The sequence below is a fragment of the Varanus komodoensis genome, unplaced genomic scaffold, assembly GCF_004798865.1.
Source record: "Varanus komodoensis strain SLA01 unplaced genomic scaffold, ASM479886v1 scaffold4, whole genome shotgun sequence".
In the NCBI taxonomy this organism is placed as follows: Eukaryota; Metazoa; Chordata; class Lepidosauria; order Squamata; family Varanidae; genus Varanus; species Varanus komodoensis.
This window is the reverse complement of record NW_025335941.1, coordinates 37,649,716-37,677,248: the sequence shown is the minus strand read 5'-3', so window position 1 is coordinate 37,677,248 and position 27,533 is coordinate 37,649,716. Positions and strand designations below refer to the sequence as shown.

Genomic DNA, 27,533 nt, shown 5'->3' with positions numbered 1-27,533 from the left:
CATACTTCTCCTTGCTGCTCCCTTCTTATTATAAGGAAAATCCAAGGCAGCACAGATATCAAAAGATGCAGATGTTGGATATCGCAACTTCCCAGCATTCTTCTGGGACTGTGGTTAAGATGCATGTTGTGATGTTACTGAGAGTTGTAATCCATCCGGACAGGGATAGCCTGGTTTCCGTAATCTACACTGCAAGCCCTCTACATGGGACTGCATTTGAAGACTGTTTAGAAGTTGCATCTCATACAGAATGCAGCAGCTGGATTAATAACTGGAGCCTGTAGGTCTGAATATATAAAACCAGCCAGTTTGCATTTTTCTGCCCATGTGTTCTGCACACAATTTAAGGTGCTGTTTTTTTACTTATAAGGCCTTATGTGGCTTGGGACTACCATGCTTGATGGAGCATTTCTCTCAACTGCAGTTTGCCCATCCAACATCCAGAGCCTTCCTCTGAGTACCAACTCTGAAGGAAGGTGGCAGCAAGAAGAAGGGCTTTCTTCCCATCTACGGACTGACCTCTCCACTGTGGCCCACCTTGCTCCAACCTTGGCATCTTTTCAGTACCAGGTTAAGATGGCCCTTCATGCCAAGGCTTTTAAAGCTATCCAGGTGCTTGAGGGGATTACCCATCCCAGGTGTTTCTCATTTGGAGGGTTATTCTTCACTGTATTTTTAAGCTGTTGTATCAGTTTCTATAGCATTTTCATTGCATTTTATTACATTGCTTTTATGCACTGTTGAAAACCTCCCAGAGAGATTCACCTACTTGGTGACATAAAATGTAACGAAGAGGAGAACTGCCGCCATCGCCCTGTGTCAGACCAAGGGTCCATCTAGCCCAGCATTCTGTTCAGACAGTGGCCGACCAAGCGTACATGAAAAACGAATAAGCAGACATGAGTGCAACAGCATTCTGCCACCCATCTTCCCCAGTAACTACTGCAACACAATACAGTATAACAACTGAACAGGGCTTTTGAATTTCATAGGTTTGATCCCAAGAGCACTAGAACTGAACTGAGTTCACCATCTCTCCACACAAAAATCCACTCCTAGCAACTTGCAAATTTTCTTCATTTCAGCCATATGTTTTTGAAAGGGAAGGGGGAATTTTGTTGCTAGTAAACAACTGAGGTTCAGGAATCCTTGCTAATTTACTGTAAATCACTCCTCAGAGCCTGACATACCTTCTGTTTATCCCTGCACTAGATCAATTTTCCCTACTAGGAAAGTTCTGGGACTTTTCACTTTAGAAAAGTGACTTATGGGAGAACATGACAAAGGTGCACAGGAGGGGTACAGAACTGCTAGAGGGTAGGCCACTGAACTGCCCACCATTACAGGCCAGATGAGGGCATGGCTTCATCTCCTGACACCATGCCCCTTGGTTAAATCCTTTATGCTGGACTGAGGCGTACAACTCTCTGCTGCCCCTCATCCCATCAACTGCCTCCAATCTGCCACACTCCCTAGCACAGACTCCCTGTTGCCATCTCTGAATGAAGGGCATCGGGACTCACACACACGTAGGGGAAAGCAGCTGCTCTCTCTGGTGTAGGCAAGTCCCAATGCTTGCCAGCCCCTCATCCCCTGCTATGTCAAATCAGAGTTAATAGTGGTATATCTGCTGCTGGTACTTACCAACAGAAGAACTTCTACTTACCCTTGGCCTTGGATTGGAGATAGCAGTGTGTGGATACCTTCTAAGGAACATGGGGGGGAGGGGGGAGCCAAAAAGCTGGATAAGCCAAACTCAGCTGCCCTGGGGGCTGGAAGTTCTGTGCTTCTACTGTAGGAGATTATATGTAGTGTGAAGAAACTGGAGAGTGCAGGGCTTTTTCCCTCTTTCATAGCAGAAATACGGGGGTAAGTCAAACCAACTCCAGAATGTTAGAAAGCTGACTACTCTTACTATCAGATTATCCAGCAAGGGACATTACTTAAGAGTTGTGTCATTATTCTTCAGAACTAACTTTACAACCACACTTTTAGTGGGAGGACCAAGAATGACCTTTAATAGTTGTTTCAGAAAGACCTATTAACACTCAAATAAAGTTTATGTTGACTAAGTTGTATGCAAAGAACATGTCTGTTTACTGGAGCAATAATTTATATCCTGAAAATATCGAGAGGCATTAAAAAAACAGGCAAGTTCTGGAGGTGTGTGAGCATTGGGAAAGAAAGAACTGAGATTCATTCCCTTTCCAACACCTGAGCAAATGTTATTCAAACAAAAGATTCACTGAAAAACTCTGGCGAATGCAGTAACAGACATTCTGCCCAGAATTCAAAAACTCCCAAGGAATATTTATTATGGGGCACATTTTCAGAAATGCTTAGCAACCTTGGAAAAAGAAGATAAATCTACTTCATCCAGGCTCCAATGTAACAATTTCAAATGTTAGAATAGAAATAGAAGCATGATTTGAAGCCACAACTATATCTGTGAGGTTAGACAATGTTCACAGAAATGTGGTTTATACTGAAAGATCCACAGAAATGCAACCCAGCCTATGATATCATTGTTTAGATAGTCTCATCAAAGAATGTGACAATTTATGGGTTACAGAAGCATAACGAATAGCTTTTTATCCAAAGGAGTTTACAGTTTGAGCTTTGGCAGAGGGAAAATGAGGACAAGGATTGTGGTGGGTGGGTGGAAGAAAAGGTTAACACATAATGAATGTGGTGAGAAATGTATTGTATTTAAGACATCAGAGTGATATAGCTTGATAGTGGCCAAGTGATAAACAATCCAAGACATGCATTGGCAGAGAATCTAAGAACCTAACATGTTACATGGGAGGCCTGTGATTAGTTCTCCCAACTTAAACTCTCACACATCCCTTAAAATCACCAGACATGTGTATATGATGGTAGTGGGGAAAAAGGACTGGACTGGGACAGTAACACTGGAAGAAGTTTAGCCCCTTTCCTTTAGCAGTTTGGGGGAATCAAAGAGCGGCACAAGGTAGAAGGTTAATCTTCTACTCCTCACAACACCAATTCTAGTTCTCACACTCATAACACTGTAGCTACTACTCAGTATTAAAGAGTCATCAGATTTGATCACAGATACCCATATTATGTATAATTTGGCCCTTACTACATAGTTCACTCACACGGAGTGTTTCCACATGTACCTGTCATGGAACAGCTTCACCTTAAGAAAAAGTGGCTCGGGCTGGGGAGAGGGTTATTCTGCTTCTTACCTGTTACTAGTTCACACGATCTTGGTGACCAAAACAAGCCACATTCCTTGTTACAGCTACTCTGCATGCCAGGTAGCTTTCCCTACTTACATCAGCATTGTTTGTTGTGTTGTCCAAGAGTAATAGAATGCAACAGCAATAGTGTTCAGAAACCAGAACCAGCTTTTTAAAAAAAAGTTCAATAAGATCACATTTTAGAGCACAAAAGCTTTCCAAAAACGAAGGGGATTCCAGGTCGTAGGTACAGCTACTGCATAGGCCATCTCCCAAGCAAGCTTATTTCTGGAGTGTTTGGACATGCAGAAGTGTCAGAGGTGACCTTAATAGGTGGGCAGGCTCACACAAGTGATCGTTTTTAGAATGAAAATTAGCAGCACAATTTTATGAACGTTCTTGAGATACAAGCCTCCTTAAATTCAGCATAACTCAGTCCCAAGTAAGTACATACAAGATTACAGCCTAAATAAATCTGTAAGTCTTGCTCTTAGAAGCATCTGCATGCAAAACAGGCTTTTGCTATGGCAGTCTTGGAATGCTATGGGTGATGGAACCCAAGAAAACACTTTGTGGGGTGGAGGGGATCTGCCCACTCCCTTACTCTTCATCTCTATATTCTTCCCCTTCTTTTATAACTGGCCACAATTAACGGCAGGAGGAGGAAGCCACTCACAGCTTTTAACAACCGTGGCTGTGTGTTTGATTTATCTCCAAAGATTAGTTTGACATATATTGTCTCATAAAAACTCTAGAGAACAAAAGAGCCTGCTGTCATTCCGTGAGAAATATGATCTAAGTAGTTATAGGCAGTAATGAGATCAGACCAGAATGTGCCCCGAGAAGATTTGCTACAGAACTTCTAGCCATCCGTGTACTGTATTTCAAGGGGAGTGGTGAAACGAGACATTTCAGGTTTGCATGTACACAAGATACTTATTTCTGGAAGAAAAGGGACTCATGTTCGAACACTTAGACCATTCAGTGGTTTCTCTTCCTGCCCCATATTTGTGTTTACTGTGCACCCTCAAAGATGCTTGTTTTGAGTTACGAAATATATAGGGCCACAAAATCAGGAGCTGTGAACAAACATGAGGCTTAATTGTTAAAGTCCACACAATGACTTCAAAGTAGGCAATTTCTTCCCTCAGCCCAAGCAGCAACTTAAGAGACTTGCCAGGAAAATCGACTGTTTCATATTTCTTGAAGAACATTTAAAAAGCAATCCTATGAAGGTTTTAGACAGAAAAAAAATCCTAAAACCCTTGCATTCCCCACCCAGCAATGCTAAATTTGCATAAGATTACACTCTTAATTTCATACAATATTGGGAATTCTCTGCATGCTTTCAGTCATAGCACTGCTCCGAGGTTAATATGGAAAATATTATTCAATACTGTACTGACTATTCATTACATGAAGGCAGAGCTTTTCTACATGAGGAATTTATTAAGCACTTGTGAGACCTTATTAATAATTTTATAAGCTCTTTAGATGACGCGATCCACCAGTTTTATTTTGGTTTTTCATACCACTTTTCTATTTTTTTAAACATGGGAAAATGAGCTATTGAAGCACAAAAGGGGGGAAATAGTGCTCTATTTCCTCCCATATTTCTAGAAGTTGTGCAGCAGAAAATGGTTCTTTATGTGGAGCACCTATCTCAATAGTGTGGAAAAACCAAAATTAGATACAGTAATTAATAGCACACTAAGTACCTCATCTAAGAAAAGCCTTGTGGGCATCAGTATGGCATGATTCTCTGGTGCCAATCTGGAAATCAACAATTCTTTGCAAACGATCACTTTACACAGCAATATATAGATAGTTGCCATTTGTTGCAGCCTAAACCAATATCTATTTTTCCTTTGAAACTGTCAGGATAGGATAATTTCCCCAAGCATTCAAACTATACATTCTTACCAAGAACGTCTTCTGAGATAGCGATTCCATTGCTTTGTTTTTCTAGGCTTGTCATGTATCCTATTTTACAGAGAAGAGTCTTCTATTTGTGGACATCCTCTGTTTAAAGGGCTGCCTGTTTAAATCCAGTTGAAAAGACAAGACACCGTAAGAGGAGCAGGGGCTCTGAAGCTGCCCCTCAACTTGGAAGGCAGTGCAACCAGGCACACAGGCTTCTTGGTCAGTACGACCATTATGGTGAGTCATCTGTATTTCTTTTTAGAGTATTTTTTCTAGATTTTCACCTCTCAATATAACTTCCATATTCACATTTTGTAGAAATAAGTGTCTTTTTTGTCTTCTATTTTTGGTAATACATGTGCTTATCTTGCTCATGAAAGTTGATTATACAAAGCTGGAGGGAGATTAGGGGTTTCTCCACCTAGAGCAAGAGCGGCAGGCAAGATGACACCTGAAGACACCAATTCTCTACTAGACACCTTGTTTGGTACCCACCAGGTCACATTGCCCCTCCTATCAACTTTTCTTGCCAGCGGCTGGTGTTGCAGGTAACCAGGTTTCTGTTGCTGCTGAAAATTCCTGCTCCAAAGGAGTTGTTTCCTGTGTTGAAGCTCAGAACCCATTTCTGCCTTGCCACATCAGTCTTTTAGGGAAGTTATGTATTTTCTGTTACACTTCTCAGCCATTTTGTAATGGTGTGTAGGACAATTTCTCAAATTAACAAAATGTCTGCCTACCTCATCCTAGCAGAGGGCAGGAATGGGATAAGAAGATAAAGACTGTCAAGACACCAAAACAAGGATTGCTATCCTTTTATCAATAGGGAAGTTTGATTTAATTTTGCACATATACATGGCAGGAAACAAATGCTTGAAATGCACACTTTCCAGTTAAGACCCTCCATGTTCACCTACAAGGTCTTATCAGAGCTGAGCTGGCAGGGCTGACCTTCAACTTGCACAATGACCGAAAGTCCTTTCAATGTTGGCTGAGAACAGGGGTTCCTCACACCCTCCTCGCACGTGAAATGCTTTAGGGACCATCTGAGTCATGTGTCCACACAAGTATATTATTTCACACATTTTGTGACAAAGGCTTGACATTGAAAATAAGGCTAAGCGGTAGGTGTCACACACAAGGCAAACACACACCAGTGTAGTTCCATGGTCAAAACTGTTTTATAAAGTGACACAATTTATTTGGAGGTTTACCTTCAGAAAAACTGAGCGAAACTCCATTTAATGGAGTTCTAGGGGTCACTCTCCATACCTCAAAAGAAGCTCAAGAAATGGCCTGTTCTTCACCATTAAAATCTATACAACTTAGGTAGTCCATAAGTATTGAATACTGGCCTATTTATTCTTCATGCAACATTCTAATTACAGTCATCCGTAGAAGAGAAATCAGCCTTCAATACCTCCATTTTAAAATCCACTATTTTGTAGCAAGTACATCTACTTTATAATACCTGGATAAACTTTGCTGTGATTCAAGAGCTCCAGCTGCAGCTCTACAGGGGCTTGCCAAGAGCAAGGCTTATGAGACTGATGCAACCCGATGGAGGACCACATCGCAGGCAGACATGAATATTACAGCGTTTGCTGCCCTCTTGTGGAAAGCCTCTCATTGGGCAGGAGTGGTTTTCTCAGATGACACTTGAATATCCGTAACACTTAAGGAAGCATTGCTTAATCACTTCAAGATTATGTTGGGGTAGAACTTTCATTAGGTCAGCTCCAACACAAAAAGTGTACAAGCTCTCAAGATCTCTTCGAGCACAAGTCTATCCATGTTTAGGCAGAAAAACTGGCTAAGGAATGCTGGGAGCTGTAAGACTTGCTTTTCTGACTAAACATGCATAGCATTACACTCTTAGTTAGGCAAGATGTATGAAAAGTAGAAACAAACAACTGACTTGATACTGAAGTTATGAAGTCTGCATGGTCTGATCTTAAGATGAAATGTAGGAGGAGGCAGACATTCAAATTAGAGTAACTCAATTTTTAAGGTCTGATGCTCCTCTCATATTTGAAGACTCAGACAATGCAAGTTTCATGACTGCAACATAGTTAGGATTTTTTTCCTTGCCATCCCACCAAAACCTTATGCTATTTTGTGCCTTTGAATTGACTTAAGGCAAAATATTGTCTTAATATGTCAGAGTGGCATTGGGACTGGTGTGTGTGACTGGGATGCAGGAGATTTGGGTTACAGTCCCTACTAGCCATGAAGCTCAGCCTAACCTACCTCACAAGGTTGTTGAGAGGATAAAATGGAGAGGGAGGGGGATTATGTAAGCCACCTTGGGTTTCTTGCAGGAAAAAGGCTTGGATATAAGGGGAATTTTGAATCATTATGCAAAACACAGCTATATTTGCATTTTAAAATTCTACGAAGGAACTGGCTCTTTTCAGCCTGGAGAAGAGACTCCAAGGGGATCTGCTGGCGACATATAGGTGATGGGATGTCACACGGAGATGGGTAGAGACCTGTTCTCCCCTGCAGAGGAGGGCAGGATGCGCTCCAACGGAGCCAAGCTCAAGGAACCAAAGTTCAATTTGGATGCCAGGAACTACTTCCTGACAGTTAGGACCCCGAAGGTGTGGAATGGGCTTCCACGGGAGGTGGTTGAGGCCCCATCGGTGAGGGTGTTCAAGGATAGGCTAGACATGCACATGGTAGACATGTCGTGAGCAGAACCAGCTAGAGCCAGGGGTCAGACTAGATGGCCTGGGAGACCTCTTCTGACTTGTTCTGTTTCTGTGTTTCATAGCTACAAAAAGCCTTACTAGACTATCAGACCTCACATACATTCATGCTTTTCCACCATGGCATTATGCAGAGCAGTATTGCTGTGTGAAACATCCTCTTAAAATAGATTACAGAATATAGCTTTTCCAAGTAGCTCACCAGTTACCCTATGAAGACAGACATATTCAGTATCCGAATAAGTATTAGTATCTGGATGCACCGCTCAAATCTTTAGCCATCAGTATTCTAGAATTGTGCCTAGCTTTGGATGAAGGGGGAAAAGGGTGTATTTTCTAGTATCACAGAATAAATGGTGCAGTAGTTAGAGACAAATACATTGCAGGTTTTGATGAGAAAAGGAAAAAATGTAGAGCTCTGCTCTGTGGATGAATCCTTTACTTTGCATTTTACTTGAATATTAAATGACCAGCTCTGCTTATATACTACCACCAGGGATTTGTTGAAGTGTAAACTATAAATCCCTTAACATAAATAGAATAATATGCATATATAAACAGGGTATCTTTTTCGTGGAGACCCCTAGCAACTGCATAGAGATTTGCCCCACCCCAAGCAGAGGGGAGATGTTCACCATGGCTCATACATATGGCAATATGCAGATGAAAAATCAGGTTCGTGAGCTCTTCTACTCTCATACAATACAATAGCACTCTGTAGCTTTTAAAACTTTTGGCCATTTTACATGTTTCACTGAAATGCTCTGTTTATCTGACTCCATCTCTGCAGAAAGTAAAAATTGCTTCCACTCAGAAAAATAGGAAAAAATCTTATGTTTAACACCCCAGGATGAAGAACAGCTTGCCTAGTCTCAATTCTGGAGGTTAGCAGCAACTGATCCAGCATATTAGGAAAGACAAGTAACAGGCACTGCAAAATATGCTAAAATTCTGTAGAGGATGTATGTCTACTGGCTTCCATGAATGATTTTTGGAATGTTTAGGAGAAGAGTGAATGTGACATTTTAGTGCCATGATAAAACTCCATTCTCCTTGGGATTGCAAACCAGTGCCTATTATTTCAAACTCTTGGATGTCATTATCAGGTGAACCTGAATGCCATGTCTTGGATGTTTGGTCTTGATATATGAAAGGACTGGATATGAAAAGCATGGCTCGTAAAAATGCTTCTGCATTTATGCCATGAAGACAGTGAGATGTATTTTTGTTTTTTAAAGTGCAGCTTGCCAAATCAACAGTATCCGGACCTTCAGAACTAAAGATGAGGAGGAATAAAACAAGCAAAGGTTCTTTTCTTTATGCCTTTAAGGTCAATGATTTATATTTGTAATACTTTACATCTGAGGGGAGACATTTCCAATTCCATATTCCAATTCAGTTCATAAGGATTTTTTCCTCAAGGAGGCTGGTGGGAAAGGATCTCCAAAAGACGTTGCTCACATTTAGTACAGATTTCCATAGAAGGCCAATCCATCATGCTCTTTGTGCGACTGGCAAGGGGTGGCGATAAGCACTGGGGTTCAAGCACAAGAGGTGATCTGGAAGTGACAAGGCAAATTCAGACTACTTTCAAACATGCCAAGAAGCCTCAATTCCTTCTCCCTCAAAGGCACTGCATGTGTAACAGTTGCCATTTTAAATTGATATTCTGCAAAGTGGCGTGTGAATATATAAATGCTTAAAGATAATACATAAGTAGCCTGCCTGGCTCAGAAAGTGCAAACTAGAGAACGATTCAACATTTGTAATGCTAGTTACAACATCTGGCACTCAATTGCTCATGAAGAACCCACGCGCATCCTTTTTAAAACTGCATTGGTCTACATGTCTCAAGGTGGCACACTGATACATCTTTCTCCCAGTAGGACTTTTGTCACATGTGTTCTTCATGCAGTCAGAACTCATCACTCTGAAATATGAAGGTGTAGCATTACTTGCTCCCAAAGATGTGTTAAGTGTTGGCCCTTTCACAGAATTGCACAGCAAAACTGAGAGTCCCTAATATAATTCCCCTAACGATACAGAGGAATCAGATTATAAGATAAGCATCCTCATATAGAAGGCAGGGAATACCTTGCAACTTGTGAAAAGGATATTTTCAGAATCAAGCTGTCCTTTTCTTAAAGACCAGTTTCTATCATGATCTGTTGAGGAACTGTTGGTAAGTAGCTAGAGGGGTGTAGGAGAAAGAACATGCATGTATTAATACAGTTGCTTCTACTGTTATTCTTACTTTGAAGAATCCCAGTGGTCTATTTCATACACCAGCTGTGTGGCTTTCTGGTCCAGCAGGGCCAGATCATCTTCTTTGTCCAGCTGCACTACTTCAAAGGAGTCAAGTGGAAGACGTACACAGGGCCTTACCGGCATAGTCATCTATACAAGAATAGCATGGCATTTAAGCTATTGACAGAATGCTTTAATCAGTTCTAGAATGATGTAGAAAGGTCCTATTTACACAGTCCTTTATGGAACGTGGAAGAATGTGTGAGGGGGCACTTCTACAATAATTGGCTCAAGTATACACAGACCAGAACAAGAGTGTGCAGTTTGTTTATAGATTTTAAAGCATACATAGGAAATTGAACAAAATGAAATAGAGCACAAACATTCTCAAATAAGCATGAAGCCTGAAAGGGTGAGTTCAGAAATGTTTCAAGAGTGTTTGCTATGGAATGGTCTATAAAAACTTTCAATAAATAAATAAGGAATTTGAACAACTACTATTTTTAAGTCTTTCAAATATCAGTTGGAAATGAGATTGTCATCAAGCAATCCAGTTGACACGTGCTTTCAAAACAAAAGCAAAACCACAAGTAAAATATTAGCTCATTAAACAAAATGTTATGTTTAAAGGGTAAGAAGACAGGACCTCTTAAGGGTCAAGCAATTCGATAAAACACATGAGAATTATTTTAAGAGAACTTACTTTGATACAGCAGTTCCTGCAGATTACACTAAAAAAAAATCAGTTGATTTCTATTAAAAAATAGAGATTGTAACTGGTAGCAAAATAAACCCCACTCCCTCCTTTAAAGTAAAGTAACTTTACAAGACTGGTATTTGTATTTGTTTTCTCTCGTACCTGATTAATTTAAAATGCCCTTGGAGGGTAGGACAATGCAAAGAAAGAGTCCCTACTTTTCTGTTACCCAGCCTCTAGGTGGAGCAGCCCTGAAATAGAATTCTACAAATATAGAAGGTAACAGAGTGCCAATTTAATAGGGTATTTTCACCATTTAAAAAAAAAAACCTGGAAAGTGCTCCAAAAAAACAGAAGCAGAACTCGAGAATCATGACATTGTCTGATAAGCCCATAAACAACTCTGAGTAAGAAATCAAAAGCATCAAATAAATGCATCATGTAAAAAAACCCTCACAGGACCAGTGCAAGACAGACAGCTAGTTGGTTTCTTGACTTGGGATGTCCCATGTTTTGAAGTTATTGTTGTTTTAAACTATTTGCAGGATAGAATACATGTGAATATTTGTCCCCAGGATGATCAAAAGATCCCTGCATTTCAGAAAATGCAATCATGAGGTTATATCCAATATTACAGGAGTCCATTCCTTGCCCACCCTCCTGATGCATAATCCTGTGTTTATCCCAAACCTGCTACAAAGACACTTCCGTCCTCTAAAGCAGACAGGAAAGGGGAATCCATTCTGGCAGTGGTTTGGGTTCTGCTATGACCAGACAGCATTAGATTCAACCCATACAGACTGATCCTAGGTGTAAGATTTGATATGTCTGGTTGTTTACAGTATTTTTCTTATCAAAAGCCCTAAAGTCAGTTACCTGCTACAGAGATGACACATGTATGGCCATATAAAGTACTGGTTATGACAATGAAAGCAAATCTGTAAGGGGAAAAAGAATCAGAGTATTTCTTTACAGTAGAATGATGTAAAATTCATAGAGGTCTTAGTATTTTTATATTAAATATAGAAGATAGCTAAAGTTTGTGTTATAATTTTATAGCTGTAAAATCAATCCACTATAAAAGACTGAAGGGTAACTTCCATATCATGAGTGCCAATCAAATTGCAAATGCTGGAAGAAATTTTGTTCCCATGTGCACAAGCGCATAGTCATCAAGCAGAAATTCTGGAAGTGAGTGAAATTAACTTTCCATTAATTGGATTCTACTGGGTCATCTTACTTTCAGCAAGACACAACATTTCAGCATTTTCTCAATACAAGTTGTGAGGCTCACATTATTCTCACTTGAAGCTATAATTGGGGGGGGGGGGGAATCCTGCATTGTAGAACAACACTGAGATAGAAAAACCAGAAGTTAACCTCACAAGTGATATGTGCCAAACCAAAGACTGTTTTCAGTATCATGTATGAAATATTCACTTCATGAATTGCATTTCCACATGTACAAGCCACGTTGAAAGAAGCTGGCTATGGACCTATTTGACCTATTATTCTTGGTCCTCCAGATGCTCCTCTATTGTTTCATTGTAGCATATTTTAATTCTGATTGTAAATCATTGAAGGTGTTATGCTCAACTCTGTATCTAACTTAACATCAAACAGGTGTTATTTACTTTTACTATTCTCCATATATGTTGAAGAAAAATCCTTCAACATATTGGACATAAGATATTGTTCCTCTGTTTTGGTCCACGTAAGTGCTTTCCCCTCTTATAGTTGCCTTCATTTATCAACACAATGCACAAGGGTTCGGGTATGAGAACAAATGTTAACCATACAGAGTAATTGCCCCAAAAGAAACATAATTAATGAACAACAGCTCTACTGATACACTTGTGTCTGCTTTTCATAAACATTTTAACCAACCAGCATGTGTTTCTTCATAGTAGAAAGTACCTGGGCCCTTGAAGATATGCTACAACTGCACCTTTGGTAGGAATCTTGCATTTCTGAATATCTTGTTCTCATCAAATCAGCAATGGTTTGCATTGATCTTCCTGTAGATGTCTTCTGATTATAAGCTGATAATAGCTAGGAATTAAACAAGGCTATTAAGATAATATCTACTCTAGCTTTTCCTAAGTAAAACTGAAGTCCATCTTCTGATATTTGGTAGATATCATAGAATGGCAAACTTGACTTTAGTTTGAAAAACTTGGGAAGTGATCTTAAGGCCCCTCGACAGTGACCACAGGATACTTCTGATTCCTGGATCTGAGCTCAAAGGCAGAGATCTAATTTCAGAACTGGGGATCCATGTTCTGATCTGCTTTTCCCCAGAGCAGCCAGCACAGAGAGTGTCATGGCAGCTGCCTCTCCAAACTTAGGAACCTGATCTCAGGGAAGAAGTCAAGGGGGCTTTCTGGAGTGGCAGGAAAGGGAGGAGGCTACAGTGGTCAAAGTATGCCAAATCCTGTGTCCCCTGCAGTTTTGTTTCCAAAGCGCTCCAGCTCAATGGCCAAAACTGGCTATCTAATAAAAACAGTGCAGAAGCAGCAGGGAGGAGCTGCTATGCAGAAGGGGTTCCTCTCCATTGCATTAGTTAATGCTCAACTGTAGGCTCAGAGGCTGATGATCATCTGGGTAAGGTCATGCCCTTAAATTATAGAAACTTAAACTACTATTAGAACAGTACTATTTTCCTGTAAACACAGGAGGCTGGATCTTAAGATGCGACTCCCATATTTGCTTCCAGACTCGAAATAATGAGAGCCAACTTGAGTTTGCCCTAATAAGAATAGGGCTGAAAATTCACATTTTTAATTTAGCATGTTGACTTATATGGATAGAGAACGGGCAGTGAGCATTGTATTTCCAGATTCTTGTCATACATACTCTTCCCAAACTTCATCGTTTTGCAGAGAGTTCCATAGAAATGGACCAACCACAGTGAGGCTCTTCTGGAGGTTCATTGATGGTTGTCATTCATTTGTCTGTAGTTGCTGTATGTGACTCTGAACTATGGTTTAAGTATGAGTCATTAATTATGAATAACCTAACAATAAATAATGGGTTCTCTTCCTGGGTTGTCTGAAATTTCACTATCTAGAATCTAATAGTTCTATGAGGAGGGAGGGAAAGAGGGAGGGAGGGTTACCTTAAGTTCTTGGTCTGACTGGACGTAATTCAGTCGTGGTTTTTTAGCTTTCAAGAAATCTACTGAATTGACAGTTTGGTCACAGAAGATACCACCACAGAGAGAATTCAAAGACAACTTCTGAAAGTTTTCTGGGGGGGGGGAATACACATATACTGTATAGAACACATACCAAAAGTAGGAAACTGCATTGTACACTGTTGCTAAGTCATACAAAAGAAAATAACATGCCTGGTTCAGTTTTTATGAATTCCCCCCACCCCATCTAAACTGTCCTTACATTTCTCTTATCTTTGTTTAGGACTGTCCCAAGATTTTTGCTGCCTTAAGCAACAGAAAAATGGTAGCCATCAATTCTGCAAACAGAAAACCAGACAGGCTTTTGGATTCTGTTTCAACAACAATGACAGTAACCTCTACTGCACTGAAGAGTGCCAGGTTAGCTCATGGCAGGTGGGCAGGTGATAAAACTTCCATTCAGCATATTGTACCTTACCCACCAGCATTGGCCTCTTAACAGCTACTTCACTTTGCCTAATGTACTCCCAGACTAGCTTCTCTTATATTTTTGGAACTTATAAACAGTAACCTCTATTTTGTCAGCACACACATTCTTTCCTTCTTCCACCTAAGTCCTCTTAAGCAAATGCTACCATTTTTTCCTTGTGATTCACTGACAAAAGAAAAGAATACATTTAGTTTGAGAGCTAAGCATGACTGTTCTGTGGGAATCTCTGCATGCCAGTCCTTACTGACATTGTAATTTTCAGCTGATGAGCATGCATGTGTTAATCAATCCTTTGAATAAATCTTTCTAAACTGTTGCTTCTTCAAATACCACCTCCTCCAACCTCACATCATTCTGGCCATGAGAGTGGTGCTACCACCAGATGTTACATACAGTAGCTACGTGTAATAGTTAGGCTCTTATAGTAAGACTGTCCCCCTTTGTTCCTCTCTCGTTTGTATCCTAAAATGTGACCAGGGCCAAGAGTTCAGTAGAAGTATGCCCAGCCTCAGTCTTATGTGTAAGCAGGATCCTTATAGTTTGTCTTTCTACTTCACTCATAGATTATAAGGATTTTGAACCATCAAGTTACAGTAATCTCAGTTAACACCTGAGGCATACCTTTGTATTTGTTGCGACTCTTTTCTATAAAGGTGGACCGAAGCTTTGGTGGATTTTTCACCTCCGTCATGAGCTGATCATGAAGGCTGGGCTCCTGGAAGGGTCTCTCTTTTAATTTTCGTGCTGATACCTGACAAACGGGGAGTGACTAGATAGCATGAAAGTAAGAACCCAGCTCTCCAAGCCTTTGAGTTTGAGATTCAAACCCCTTTACACAATTTGGGTGGGGTAGCTGGTGACCAAGTGGTTTCTCTCAAAGGGAACTGTATGAAGGATGAGAACTTGGTCCAGTTCCCTCTGAAGTCATTTAAAAGAATTATTTCACTTACAGGAGCAGCACACTCCAAAACCCCACCCTAGAATTTAGAAGCTTCTTCCACTCTTAATATTCAACTGTGTGATCCATTCCTAGAGATTAAAGGAGCTCATTTGTTTGTGGACAGTAAGATTTTAACATACTCCGGTTTCTCTTCAGGTAAGATATTAACACACACACTTCCTTTTTAGAGCCCAGTAGAATTCCTGAGCCATCACAGCTAACCCAAAATACAGCAGGCAAACAAAGGTGTATACTACTTTGAGCAGGAGTTACTATGGTTTGGGAAATTTCAGACATTAATGCCAAGCTTGTACAGATCTTGTTCTTTGAATTTGGACAAGCAATTCTTCAGGTACTAGCCACATTTCAGATGTACTGCTCTGAATGTTGATAAGCATTCTTACTTTGTTGAGGGTGTAGCGTTTGTTCCGGATATCATCCACGACTTTACTGTAAGACGTGTGAGCACCCTTCTCTGGGGGAATCCTCGGTTGCTCCATAGCCTTACGCAGTCTTACACCCTTCTGCAAGTCACCAAGCACACGCTGCCACAAGCCAGCCTGAAAAAAGGAAAGCCCAAGGGCAGACTTTCATACATGAGGCATTTATTATACACACCTCGTTCCCTAGTCACAATTGTTCATGGAATTTTTGCCATTGTGACACTCCCATTTCACCATTATGTCTAAAAAATACTTTTGGTGAGCTTTGTTTAAAACAGGGAGAATGCAGTATTTAATTGTAAAATGGAAAGAAGACTTTTACTTGTATATTAACACAATTTGGCTAGAACACAGCACCACCTGGAGGTTATATAGTGGAAAAGCAGGAAGGAACATTCATTTTGTCGTGCTCAGAGCTCAATTATACAATGAAAATGAAAATAGATATAGCAGATTAACATCCCTGTGTAGAAAAGCTTGGTCTGCAGGGATATCAGTTTGCATTTACTAAAGCACACTGATACTACACTGAAATTCTTGTGGATTAAGAATCTTTAGATTTTAATACTTCAAACAGACCAGGTTATTCAACACTGAAGTTGATACAAAAATATGCTTAAAAGCTAGTCAGTGTAAGGTAGAGACATCTGAACTGACAATGCACTAGTATTAAAGCTGAATATTGACCTCAGTAACAGCCATTAGAAAGTGTGGTGTTATGCAGAAGAAAAGAGGCTCTGATAGGTTAAGTCAGACGTGAAATGTTGCTTATAAGCAATGAGGTGTGAAATCATGAATCAGCTCTATCTTATGGGTGCTTTCCCCTTACCCTTCTTGATCAGGATAGTATTAAAAGCTCCTGAACGTAATCATGAACTAGCAATAACATCAGCAGTTTGTATGAATGTGGGGTGTTTTGCAGAATGTTCTACTTTTGACCAAGTTCCTGGAAGGCTTTCCTGAAGGGGATCAGAGGAAGCACAATTTGGCATAGTATTCTGGATAGTGATTGGCCAGTCTTCTGTTGAGATGATCACTAGCTAGTGAACAAGGTTGCTGACCAGGGTTTCATGGGAGCTAGTGACAGAATGCAGCATCCTGATAGTTGGAAGCTACCTCCAGCATTTGAAATAAGGTACCCAGTGGAAGGAAATGGGACAAAGCAACAGCTAAACAAATAAGATGGCAGTTTGAGATGAAGAGGTGTGGGCCAGAGATGAGTTTTCTAGCTAGAAAGTATAGGGGTCTGCACAAATTGTTCTGATCAGCTGGTGAATGCTGTGTGTTCTGTCTCACCTTAAGTGTGCTTTGCTTGAATATTCCTAAAAAAACAAAGTCTTCAGTGCTTTCTCCTACAAGGTAAACATAGGCTGCAAACCTATGCACACTAGTGTAGGAGAAAATCCCATTGAACACACTGGAATTTACTTCTGAGTAAGCATGTGCCTGGATTGTAATTTCTGCCCCATAACTCCTGACTGCCCATTTGGAATGGGGAGTACATATGAGAGTAGAGAAGTCTGGTTAACTTACATTGGTAAGGATGTACACTAACATTAGAATTATGCTTAGCCCAAAAGCTTGTATATTGCAGATGCTGGTGAGTAAGATGGCATCTTTGTACATAGAGAAGAGGGTACAAAAGTACTTCTTTCATAGTAGATTTTTTTAAAGTCAGAGAGCTACTCATACCAAGTCATTTGCCTTCTGTATTGGAGTGCAGCCTTTCATGTCCATTGTTCCCAAATACTGAAAGATATAAAAAAAATGCCTTTGTCACTGATTTGCTCCTTCTCTAAAGCCATTATACCATGGGTCCTCAAACTATGGCCTGTGGGCCAGATCCGCCATTTATCTGCCCCCCCCCCCCCCCCAGAGGTTTTGGACTCCCTGTGCCCGCTGTCGCCACCTGCCTTGCCCACTCGGCAAGATGGCGGCTCGCTCACTCGGAGAAAACAATCACAGAGAGCAAGCCGCTGCCTTGCTGCGTGCACGCCTGCCTGCCTCCAGCTCACAGGCACCCTCGCCTTTCAACAGGCCCCCTGTTAAAGTTTGAGGACCTCTGCATTATACATTCTGGCCCCCAGCCTCCTGTGCAATTTATTTTTCCTACCAGGTTTTTCAAGTTTTATGGGAAAGTGAAGATAATGAGATAGGGGAAATGAAAAAAAATTGGGCACACCTGTGCACTCTTCCAGCATACCTCTTTGCAACTCCGTATAGTGACTGTGAGTTTATGAAGCTCAACATACTCAGCAAAGAGCACTTTACAGACCATTGTGTAATGACTGGCAGCTTCAGATGGTTTGAGGAAGCGATTCTCACAGATCTAAAATGAAGAGACAGCATTCTATATATAAGATTTGTATTGGACTAGAAAACACTTTCCAAATGTATTCAAATTCTAGAAGTAGTTTTTCAAAAAGAAGTCAATAGCCTCCATGCATCCTAGGGGCAATGACCAAAGAAAGGAGGCTGCAGGCTGTGTATTTGTTTAGTTTCTCATGCTTATTGCCTTCCAGTGCTGGCTTGCAATAAAGTTACAGGTACAGGGGTCTTCAGATGAGGCTTTTATTGTGCCCTAGCCCCACCTCTTGCACTAAACTTTTCTGGTAGGGGTGCAGGTGTTTCCAGACAACGCTCCCTCCATTCTGTGTTCTTTTGCCACCTCTTCCATCTTTTCTTTTTGGGGAAAAAAATCAAGGTAGAACAAATTTAACGGCTGTGCAGTGCTTTAGATTGGAAGCACGAGGACTGGTCCATCTAGAAAAACCTTGTTTATTAGGCTTATGTCTTTAAAAAAAGCCACCTGAGATGCATATACCTGAGATGAAGATATTATGCCTCAAAGATTTGAAATACATCCAGTCTGAAGGACCCATACTCAGCAATATAAAACTAGATACAAGATTGAATACTATGATTCTTTGAAGACATCACTAAAAGCAGGACTTCACCTTCCCCTCAACCATGTATGACTTACTAAGTGAGGCTGTCTAACCCAATGTTTCTGGCTGCATCACAGAATTAAGACTGCAGCTCTATAAAGTTATTTTTCTTCCTGCTTCATAACCTTTAGGTGGCATCCTCCTGCTGAGCACTTGAGCTTTTTTTGAGATGCCTCCCTCTGTGATTTTCCATGTTGCAGTTCCTACCTCCTCTTCCCAAAACCGCTCTCTAAAAGCAGAAGCGAATTTGAGTATTCACCATGTCATCTGAAGCAGCCATAAAGTTACCATGAGTGAGAAAAGGCAAGAGCACAATAAAAGTCTCATCTAGAAAAACCTTTTCAGACCTGTCCAAGTAGTGATGACAGCAGTAATGGACCAACAGTTTTCCATCAAAAGCAGTGTGAGCAGAGTAGATGAAGCCAGTTCTTATGGCACGGTGGCCAGATTGATATGCATAAGTGGGATGCCACAGGTTTCAGTATTTTGATTTCCCTCAAGCCTTTTGTTCGGTTACGGGCTGTTGCTGTTTTAAACTGCCAGTGTTTACTGTCCTCTTAGTTGTTTCATAGTTATTTTTGTTCACTGATAATAAATCACATTGAGAATCTTAAAGGGTGGTATATACATAGATCCTTAAATTAAGAATTAGCACTGTAATTAAGCACATGTTTTCCTTAGTTGAACTCTGAAATGCACTCAAGTCTTTTTATTTTGAGATCTTAAAACACACTAACCTAGAAATAAGTCCCAATGAATTCACTGGACAGAACTCCTATGTAGATGTGCATGACATTGAAGTAGTAGCAATTTTCTCTACCTACCTCAGCTCATAGATGAGTATTTCGATCCTTGGCAAAACCTACCATAGCTGCCCTGTTTGCATTTATCCTGCTGTAGTCAGATTTTGCAGTGAAGATGTAAAAGACAAACAAGTACATTTTTACTCCATCCTCAGAATGCATGAAAATTTCAGCACCATTGGACAGAGGCCATGGCTCAGTGGTAGAGAACTTGCTTTGCACACAAAGAATCTCAGGCTTTATCCCAAAAATTTGCAGGCACAGCTATAAAAATTTCTACCCAAGACCTTTGAGAACTGCAGTCAGTTAGTGGCTGAATTCAGATAATCACCTGGGGAAAAACAAAACTACAGTGGCTTCTTTTTTTTTTTGTCCCCTGCAGGCTGGTCACACACCTCATGTTTTTCCTACTTACCCTTGAGCATGTAGCATCCCATGTGGCCCAAACCTGGCAAGGTGTGCAGTGGGGATGGCTTTGAAACCATCCCAGGAACTGCACCCTATTCTAAGGTTCTAGGGGGCTGCTTTTGCCATGTACCTTGTAGGGTTTGGACATGTGCTGAGAGTGTAATTGGAGAAAGCACATGGGGCGCAACTGGCAGGGAAAGAAGCCACAGTGATGTCTTTTCCCCAGTGATCAGCTGATCCCAGCCAGTCAGACCACTGGTCCATCAAGTCTGATATGGCTGATTCAGTATACAAGACAGCTTCCCATGCTCTTATTAATGAACCCCAAATGATGCAAAGAAAGGTAGAAGAAACAAAACCTTGATGACATCTTGGAATGTGACTGCTGCTTTGGTTGTCTCAGGGTTCAGCTTTAGCATAAAAGAGATTAGCTTCTCCAGGGACTCACTCAGCTCTCTCTCCATATGACTCTCAATTCCCCAGTCCAGAGCTTTATAGATCAACTTTCCCAAAAATTCTGTCAACTATAAAGGAAGCCCAGGGAGACCATCTTAATTTCAAGAACAGGCTAATTGTGAGCACTAAAAAGCAATTACTTAGATGACCAGCTCCATACAGAACTCTTAAGATATTCTTTCTGATCACACTTGACTCCATCCTTGCCCACCCTTATGTAAAATTGCATACAGTTGACCTCCATTAGTGAGAGAAACTGGTTTCAAGTTGTTTACTTTAAACCAATTTTAGAATACTATATATTGCTGACTCAAGTAAAACTTCAGTTTAAAAAGCAAGAAAAGTGATTTCCAAATCTTAAACCCATCTCTACTAGTGATTGCTTGTTGGCAAACGGCTTTAAGATGAGGGGACTGGGGACCAAAGTGAGTTTTCTAATACATATTTTATTGGTTGCCCTCCAGGACCAACAGCAGTATCTTAGAGTCATATTAATCTCTCTCTTATTCAAACCAAGCAATTGATAGACTTCTAGCCTGTGGAATCTACTTTGTTTCTACTAGTAACCTTCAGGCCACTAGTGAGAGCTCAAGTGTGAAAAAGCTGAACTGATAGGCAGACATGTACTAAGACTTTAGCAACAAGGTGCTGTTGAATTTGTGAACAGCTGCTTTAAACAATCCACTCCCAGGAGAAGCCTTTTCATTGCTGCTACTTAGACAATTGGAAGTCTACTGCAAATCATCCCAAAATCGAACAGATTCCAATCTACTACTACGTATCTCCACAATAGTTAAATACAATTATATTGCTTTGAAAGTAGACAACCATTTTATCATTGTATGCAAATGGAGAAAATACCCTCAAAGCAAACTCCACCTTGCCACATTCTTGTGGATCCAATCCTGCATTCATGTATACATGCCAAGTCCTTCTGGAGGGATCAGACTCATGTCCTCTAGTGTACACAGAATTGCAGTCAATGACATTCTTTGTTAGGTTTCCGGTTTGTCCTTGGCCTTTAGGGCCTCTTAGAGAAGGCAACAGAGGATTGGAACCCTGTTATCCAAACTTTGATGGACCACTGAAGTCACACTAACAAAGACCTATGTGAACAAAATTCTGGATAGCAGCAATTCTATTCATTCAAGCATGTAGGTGCTCTAATTGGTTTCTCCCACTCAATGCAATCTGGGTGGGATCTTACAGAAGCTTTTTCAAGTTACTCATCTTAATCCAGTATTAGTATTATACAAACTGTGCTAAGAACATTATAGTTTGTGTATTCCTTCATTAATGTGGTCCAAGTTAGGTAACTATACCATGGATAGGTTTACAATGTTAGATATAAAAATCTATACTGGAGGCCATATTAAATAGCAAAATTTTACCTTATCTTCCAAGGAATCACTTGGTTGTTGATTTATCTGATTATCTGGAAGAACAATAATTTGTTAGTTCTTATAGTCTTCAGTATTAGTTGTATGTTCAAAGTATACGCTCACGTTTTCTTGATAAAAGCATTAGAAAATCTAGTGTGACTTGCAACTGTCTTATTATAAAGATAGTTTGGTCACACACCATTTAGTATTAGAAGGAATAAATGCAAGCTAGAGCCAGTTTAGAAGTAGTTCAGATTGACTTAGTATATTAGTGAACACTATACATGTTGACAAAAAGGGATATCTACTAGCGTTAACTACAAAATACCCCTAAAGCTAGGTGTGTGGATATAAGTAAACTAAGGCATGAGAAATGTAAGGCATGAAAGGAGATCTGAGTTCTAGTCGCCACTCAGTTATGAAGCCTTTGATTTCATGGGTGACTTTGGGCCAGTTACAGTTACAGACTGTCAGCCTAAGCTACCTCCCAGAAGAATTGTTGTGAGAATGAAATGTAGAGGAGTAGAACCTTGAGTTTCTTAGAATGATGCAGTGGAAAGGGGCCTAGAAGACCATCAGGTCCAACCCCTCTCTTCAGTACACAACACGAGTCTCCCATCCAGAGTCTAATCAGGCCTGACCCTGCTTAGCTTCCATGATCTTGCAAGAGGAAAAGCAGGGTATACAAGAAATGTAGTAGTAGTAGTAGTATTGGCTTCCATCTGGGAGAGATTACAGCTTGCTTGTTGAAAAGGCAACGAGAAAGGGAAGAGAGTAGGAGAAAGGACCTGATCAAAATACAGGACAATATGAATAAGCAGAACTGACCAATGGTATAAATCATTTTCTATTGCCCCATAGCATCTAGAAGCACCTAGCATTGTTTATAATATCCCCCAAATCCTGCTACTTATGGACAAGTGGAAGTCTACTGCAACTGTAAGTCATCTAGAGATCCTGATTGATTGTAGGATGGGATATGTTTTAAATACTTTTATCAAGATGAAACAGATGTGAGAATTGAGCTTCTAGATACTGATTCTTCTTGCTTCTCTGCTGTTCTTGGTAGTATTCATTGCCATGATCGCTGCAGACAAGGACAACTCACTGAATGAAGCCCAATAGTGGCATAATAAATTACTAGCTGGGATAAAGGGTTGCATTCAAAACAAAACTATTACATTATATTAGTCCTAGAAATGTTAGCCTAATCAAACTACAAACTATCATTTTACTTTGTTTTAACAATGTCCCAGCAGGAAATTAACTGGAACTTTGTATTGCCTTCTTCAGGTTTGCGGAAGGAAAAATTAAAAATTGAATTCACTATAATGTCACAGTTAATACTGTGTAATGTGATAAGCATCCATAATCTTTAGTTACTGCATCAGAGTCCCACATTTGTAGTGATCTGTTTCATCTGTTACACACTTCATTTCTTAAACTTCTAGAAGAATCATAACCTAAATCACTGGTTATTTAGTCAGAAAGTTAATAAAATCTGCTACTATATAAACATGTGAACAGTTAAAATACTAAGAATACCTTAAGAGATGTGTGAACTTATTGAAGGAAAGACAAAAATACAAACACCTGTAACTGCAAACATGAAATAATAGTTCAGTCAGCTTCTGTGTTAATTCTTACCAAAGTTATGCCCCAGGGTGAAGGATACACTCCCATCTGAATGGATGTAGAGATTGTCAACATCTAAGATTATCATGTGTAACACAGAATCCACTCCTTGCATTACTATCTGTTTCATTTTGCAACAAGACTGGAAACAGATAGCCCATGCTTGTTCCTCACTTATGGGTTGCTCATAGTATCTCAGGAACTCTGCAAGTGAAATCTTAGTGAGGTCCATTGAATAAATAATTGTACTTGCTGAAGTTTTTCCTCCTACCATTTTTTTCAGACAAGTGCCTTATAACAGAATAAAAATCCCAGCCTTCTTGGAATCTTTTCATATGTTCCTGGTATAATTCCTTCAGGTGCAGCTGTGCAGAAAAAAATATGGTTGCTTTTCCTTAAAGGGCTAAAGGCTATTGCAATGATTCTTAGTGCATTCACTGCACTTCATCTGAAGGGTGCAAGGAACTATAGTTTTTCTGTGGCTCTGATTTCTAGTCTATCACAGAGGTAATCCAGTTTGTCTCTTACAATCACAGAGAATATGAGATCGGTGCTTTTTCTTCCATTGGAGATATAATGAATACATGGAGATCTACGTAGTGATAAGAGCTTTACCTGCTCAATGCTAGCATTTCCCCTGGCATATAGGGAAAAGGCGGCAGAGCCAGCATGCTACTGAACTGCAGGATTTTTCTTCCATGCTTCTTTAAAAACAAGCATTCTAATTCAAATAGTTGTGGAAATACATGCAATTGTAAAAACAGTGCGAAAGGCAAGCCATGGGCGGTTTGCTTGGCACAAATAAAACAAAGTATAGGTCTTGTTTTATACCTATAAAACCGGGAGCGGGGCGGGGCGAGCTCTATTTGTATTAAGTATTTGCAGGATCAGAGCCTATACACTACAAACTTGGTTCGTTCCATCTCACTTTTTAGCAAATTTCCTTTTATTAAAGAAGCTATCACATCCCGAGTGTAAGCAAAGAACTATTTTGATGCAGGCTAATCCTGCAAAGAAAAACATGAAAGAAACACACTGCTATACATTATACTTTATTTGATATTAGAGGCATCTGAGTTTGTATAGCAAGGCCAGTTCTTAATTGCTGTGATTTTGCTTGATGAAAGAAAGGAGGGCTTCTGCGTCATAGCAGAAAGAGACTGATAGCCCTTAATATCCCGGGATCCCTCTCCAGCCTTGGCAGTAGGACGTCCGTGAGAATTTTGAAACAGATCGCTCCAATCTCCCGAAAGCATGAAGTGACATTTGTACTGGTTGGAAAGCACTATGTAAACAATTACTGTGCAATGAACCAACATGTGCGTAACTAATACTAATACCAATACAAGACAGCCCTACGAAGCCGTCAAAGCACGGCAGCTTTCGCTGCTCTCCTAAGGTGAGGAAACCACACGCTCCACCCACTTCCCCAAAAAAATCGTGCGAGGCAACCGAACAGTGCTTCTCTTTTTCCACCCCCTCCCCCCCCCGTGGTCGCTTAGTTGCGTCCTTCGATTCCTTCCTCCCTGTGATTTGGTTTAGTCCAGAGCAGGCCCCGCCTTCCAGAAAAGATGGCGGCCCCCGGAGCGCAGGAGGCGGTGTGGAACCGGGTGGACGTTCCGGCGCCCGCGTGCATTGCGGCTGTAGGAGTGCCGGCTCAACATCCTGCGGGTGAGGAGAGCGCGGCCACCGAAATGAAACGCCTGTGCTCGACGTTAGGATCGCGCGCCACTTGCCCGCGTATGCCTGCCTGGCACAGGAGTTGCACTTGGTGCAGTCTTGGAAACGTGTTTTAGTGCACTATTCTATGTATGCTTCGACAGCGGCAGAAAAAAAAGGCCCAGCTAACTGTGCTTTCCTATCTAAGCATGCATAGTGCTGCCCCTTAATAGGTTTACGGGAGGTACAGGAACGACCCAGCTAAAGTAATTGTTATTAATAATAATACTACTAATGAAAGTTGAGTGCTTCTCTCAATGGGGTCTCGGGCGTGTCTGCTCAAAAGTAAGTTTCACTATTGTAATGGAACTTATTTTCGTGTCAGAACGCATGCAAAGATGCCTTTGGCTGGTTCACTGTTACATGCGAGAGAGCATGTGCTTCTCTCGCATTAAAAATAATGAGCTGGATGCAGATAAAGTCTCATGGGCAATAACGGGTAGTATCTAATGTTTTTTCTAATTTGGGTAGACTCATTGAAATGAACGGAACTGGAGTGAGTTGTGACCAATTTAAGTCTCACTCATTTAAATGGGTCTGCTCTAAGTGAAGTAACATGCTGGCTGGTTTGCCAAAGTGGGAAATTGACCTTGGACAGGAGGAAAATGGGCATGCTGTGGAATGGGGTGGAGAAAAGGCAGAAGGTGATGGCTTTTGCTACAGTCACATGGCAGCCCTACTTCCTTCCTTCCTTCCTTCCTTCCTTCCCCTTCCATGGTGCTTCATCTTCATGGTCCCAAAATCTATCTAGATTAGGGGTGGGCAATTAATTTTCCTATGGGGCCACATGAGAAACTTTGACAGTTGTTAAGGGCCGGACCAATACACTTACAGCTCTGCTCAGTATATATCTCTATAAAAAAGTAAATGCAACATTACAATGATACAGTGAAAATGTGGAGCACAGAACAGCACTATTTAATGAATATTCGCAAAAATATTATTAACATTACATGAAAAGCAATAAATTCAATTCAATTCAGCAGATCCTTCAAAATAAAAGCAGTGCAGTTGTATTGCTTGCATCTATATTATGACGATATATATTTGCATTGACTTTTAATTTGCCAATGACCTCATGCAGGCCAGTCAGGGTCAGCCATCAGGCCGGATGTGGCCCGTGGGCCGTACAATGCCCAGGTCTGATCTAGATGAAATGCAGGGTTTTGGGCAGAAGAGAACACTGCTGCTGTGCCTTGCACCATGCAAGTTTGGAGACTTGCATCGTCAAGTGTGAAGGGCATTGAATTGCACTGCAGCTTACCTGTAATGGTACTTTTACCAGTTGTGGCTGTAAGGAGTGACATTGCTCCTGCACTGAGGCATCACAAACCCTGTGTGCCTCATAGATGTACATGCTATGAAGTTTTGTTACTGGAGGGCAAATGATTGAAACGATTCATCCTTGTCACGCTGTTCCTGGGGGTTTTGGAGTTTGAGAAGCTGGATGTATCTTCTAATAAGACTTTGTTACATGCATTGTTGTATCGCTTTATATCAATAATTTCTTCATTTATCTTTTCCAGTGAGGTGCTTTTCAGCTGTTAGTAAGGGGTGTCATTCTGTCTACCACCTTCTAAGAAATGAAGCTATGGTTGCAGAACAGAGCCTACTGCATTCAATTATGTATAGTTTCCATTACCAGATGAACCATCATAGGCCATATCGGTCTCTCAAACAGGTTGGAAGAAGGGTTTTTCCAATATATATTTTTTCATATGGGAGTAGTTGTCAGTTTGGTGGGATGAAGATGGGTACTTCACATTGAGTGGTATTCAGAATTTTAACTCAATGGATGTAAAAATTTTGTGATTTTTTTGTTCTCTTCATGGTTCAGAAACTGGATACTGTCCCTTGTCTCATCTCAAGAAGTGTGTTTTTGGTAAATTGATATTTCTATTTGCAAAAAGAAAACAATATAATGACAACAAAGCCACAGTTTGGTGCTTTGCCTAATATGTCTTCTACACTGTCCATATTTACTTGCCATGTTGAAGTTCAAGTAGTATATGAAGTATTATGCAAAGCTGTACTTCAATTCTCAATATTGGAAGAAACAATTTATTTGTGAGTTGTGAGTCTGTAGACATTAACATACAATTACCTTGTATGTTATAATGTCACCCAAAAGCTACACTCATTTACTTAGAAGCAAGCATGGATTCATTTCCTTGTTGTTAATGTTCAAGTTTGTTCTGGATTATAGCCCTGGTTCACCTGTAGTATTGAAAGGTTATATTAGTATGCTATGTAGTGTTTTAATGTTATCGCAAGCATGTAGGTAGAGATGGTTTCAGGGCCCAAGGAGGTCCAAGGGCCTTGCGGCTGCGCAAGCACTCTTTTGTAATTGATAGGAGACTTTCACTTTCACCTCACTCTGTTGACTAGG

General features: G+C 40.6%; 1 protein-coding gene across 6 annotated transcripts in view; it reads left to right on the top strand.

Moving 5' to 3' along the window:
- Window positions 1-5,178: 5,178 nt before the first annotated feature.
- NEPRO (nucleolus and neural progenitor protein) overlaps window positions 5,179-27,533 on the top strand; it is a 29,114-nt gene continuing 6,759 nt past the window's right edge. The window contains exons 1-4 of one of the 6 annotated variants that reach the window (XM_044441977.1): window positions 5,179-5,369; window positions 12,695-12,737; window positions 14,204-14,355; window positions 26,671-26,825. In XM_044441977.1, the coding sequence (XP_044297912.1) occupies window positions 14,349-14,355; window positions 26,671-26,825 (162 nt within the window). In that variant the 5' untranslated portion in view covers window positions 5,179-5,369; window positions 12,695-12,737; window positions 14,204-14,348. Of the gene's footprint in view, window positions 5,370-12,694; window positions 12,738-14,203; window positions 14,356-24,996; window positions 25,097-26,670; window positions 26,826-26,886; window positions 27,027-27,533 lie in introns of those variants that run through there. The other 5 variants (XM_044441978.1, XM_044441980.1, XM_044441979.1 and 2 more) reach the window with 5 other exon arrangements.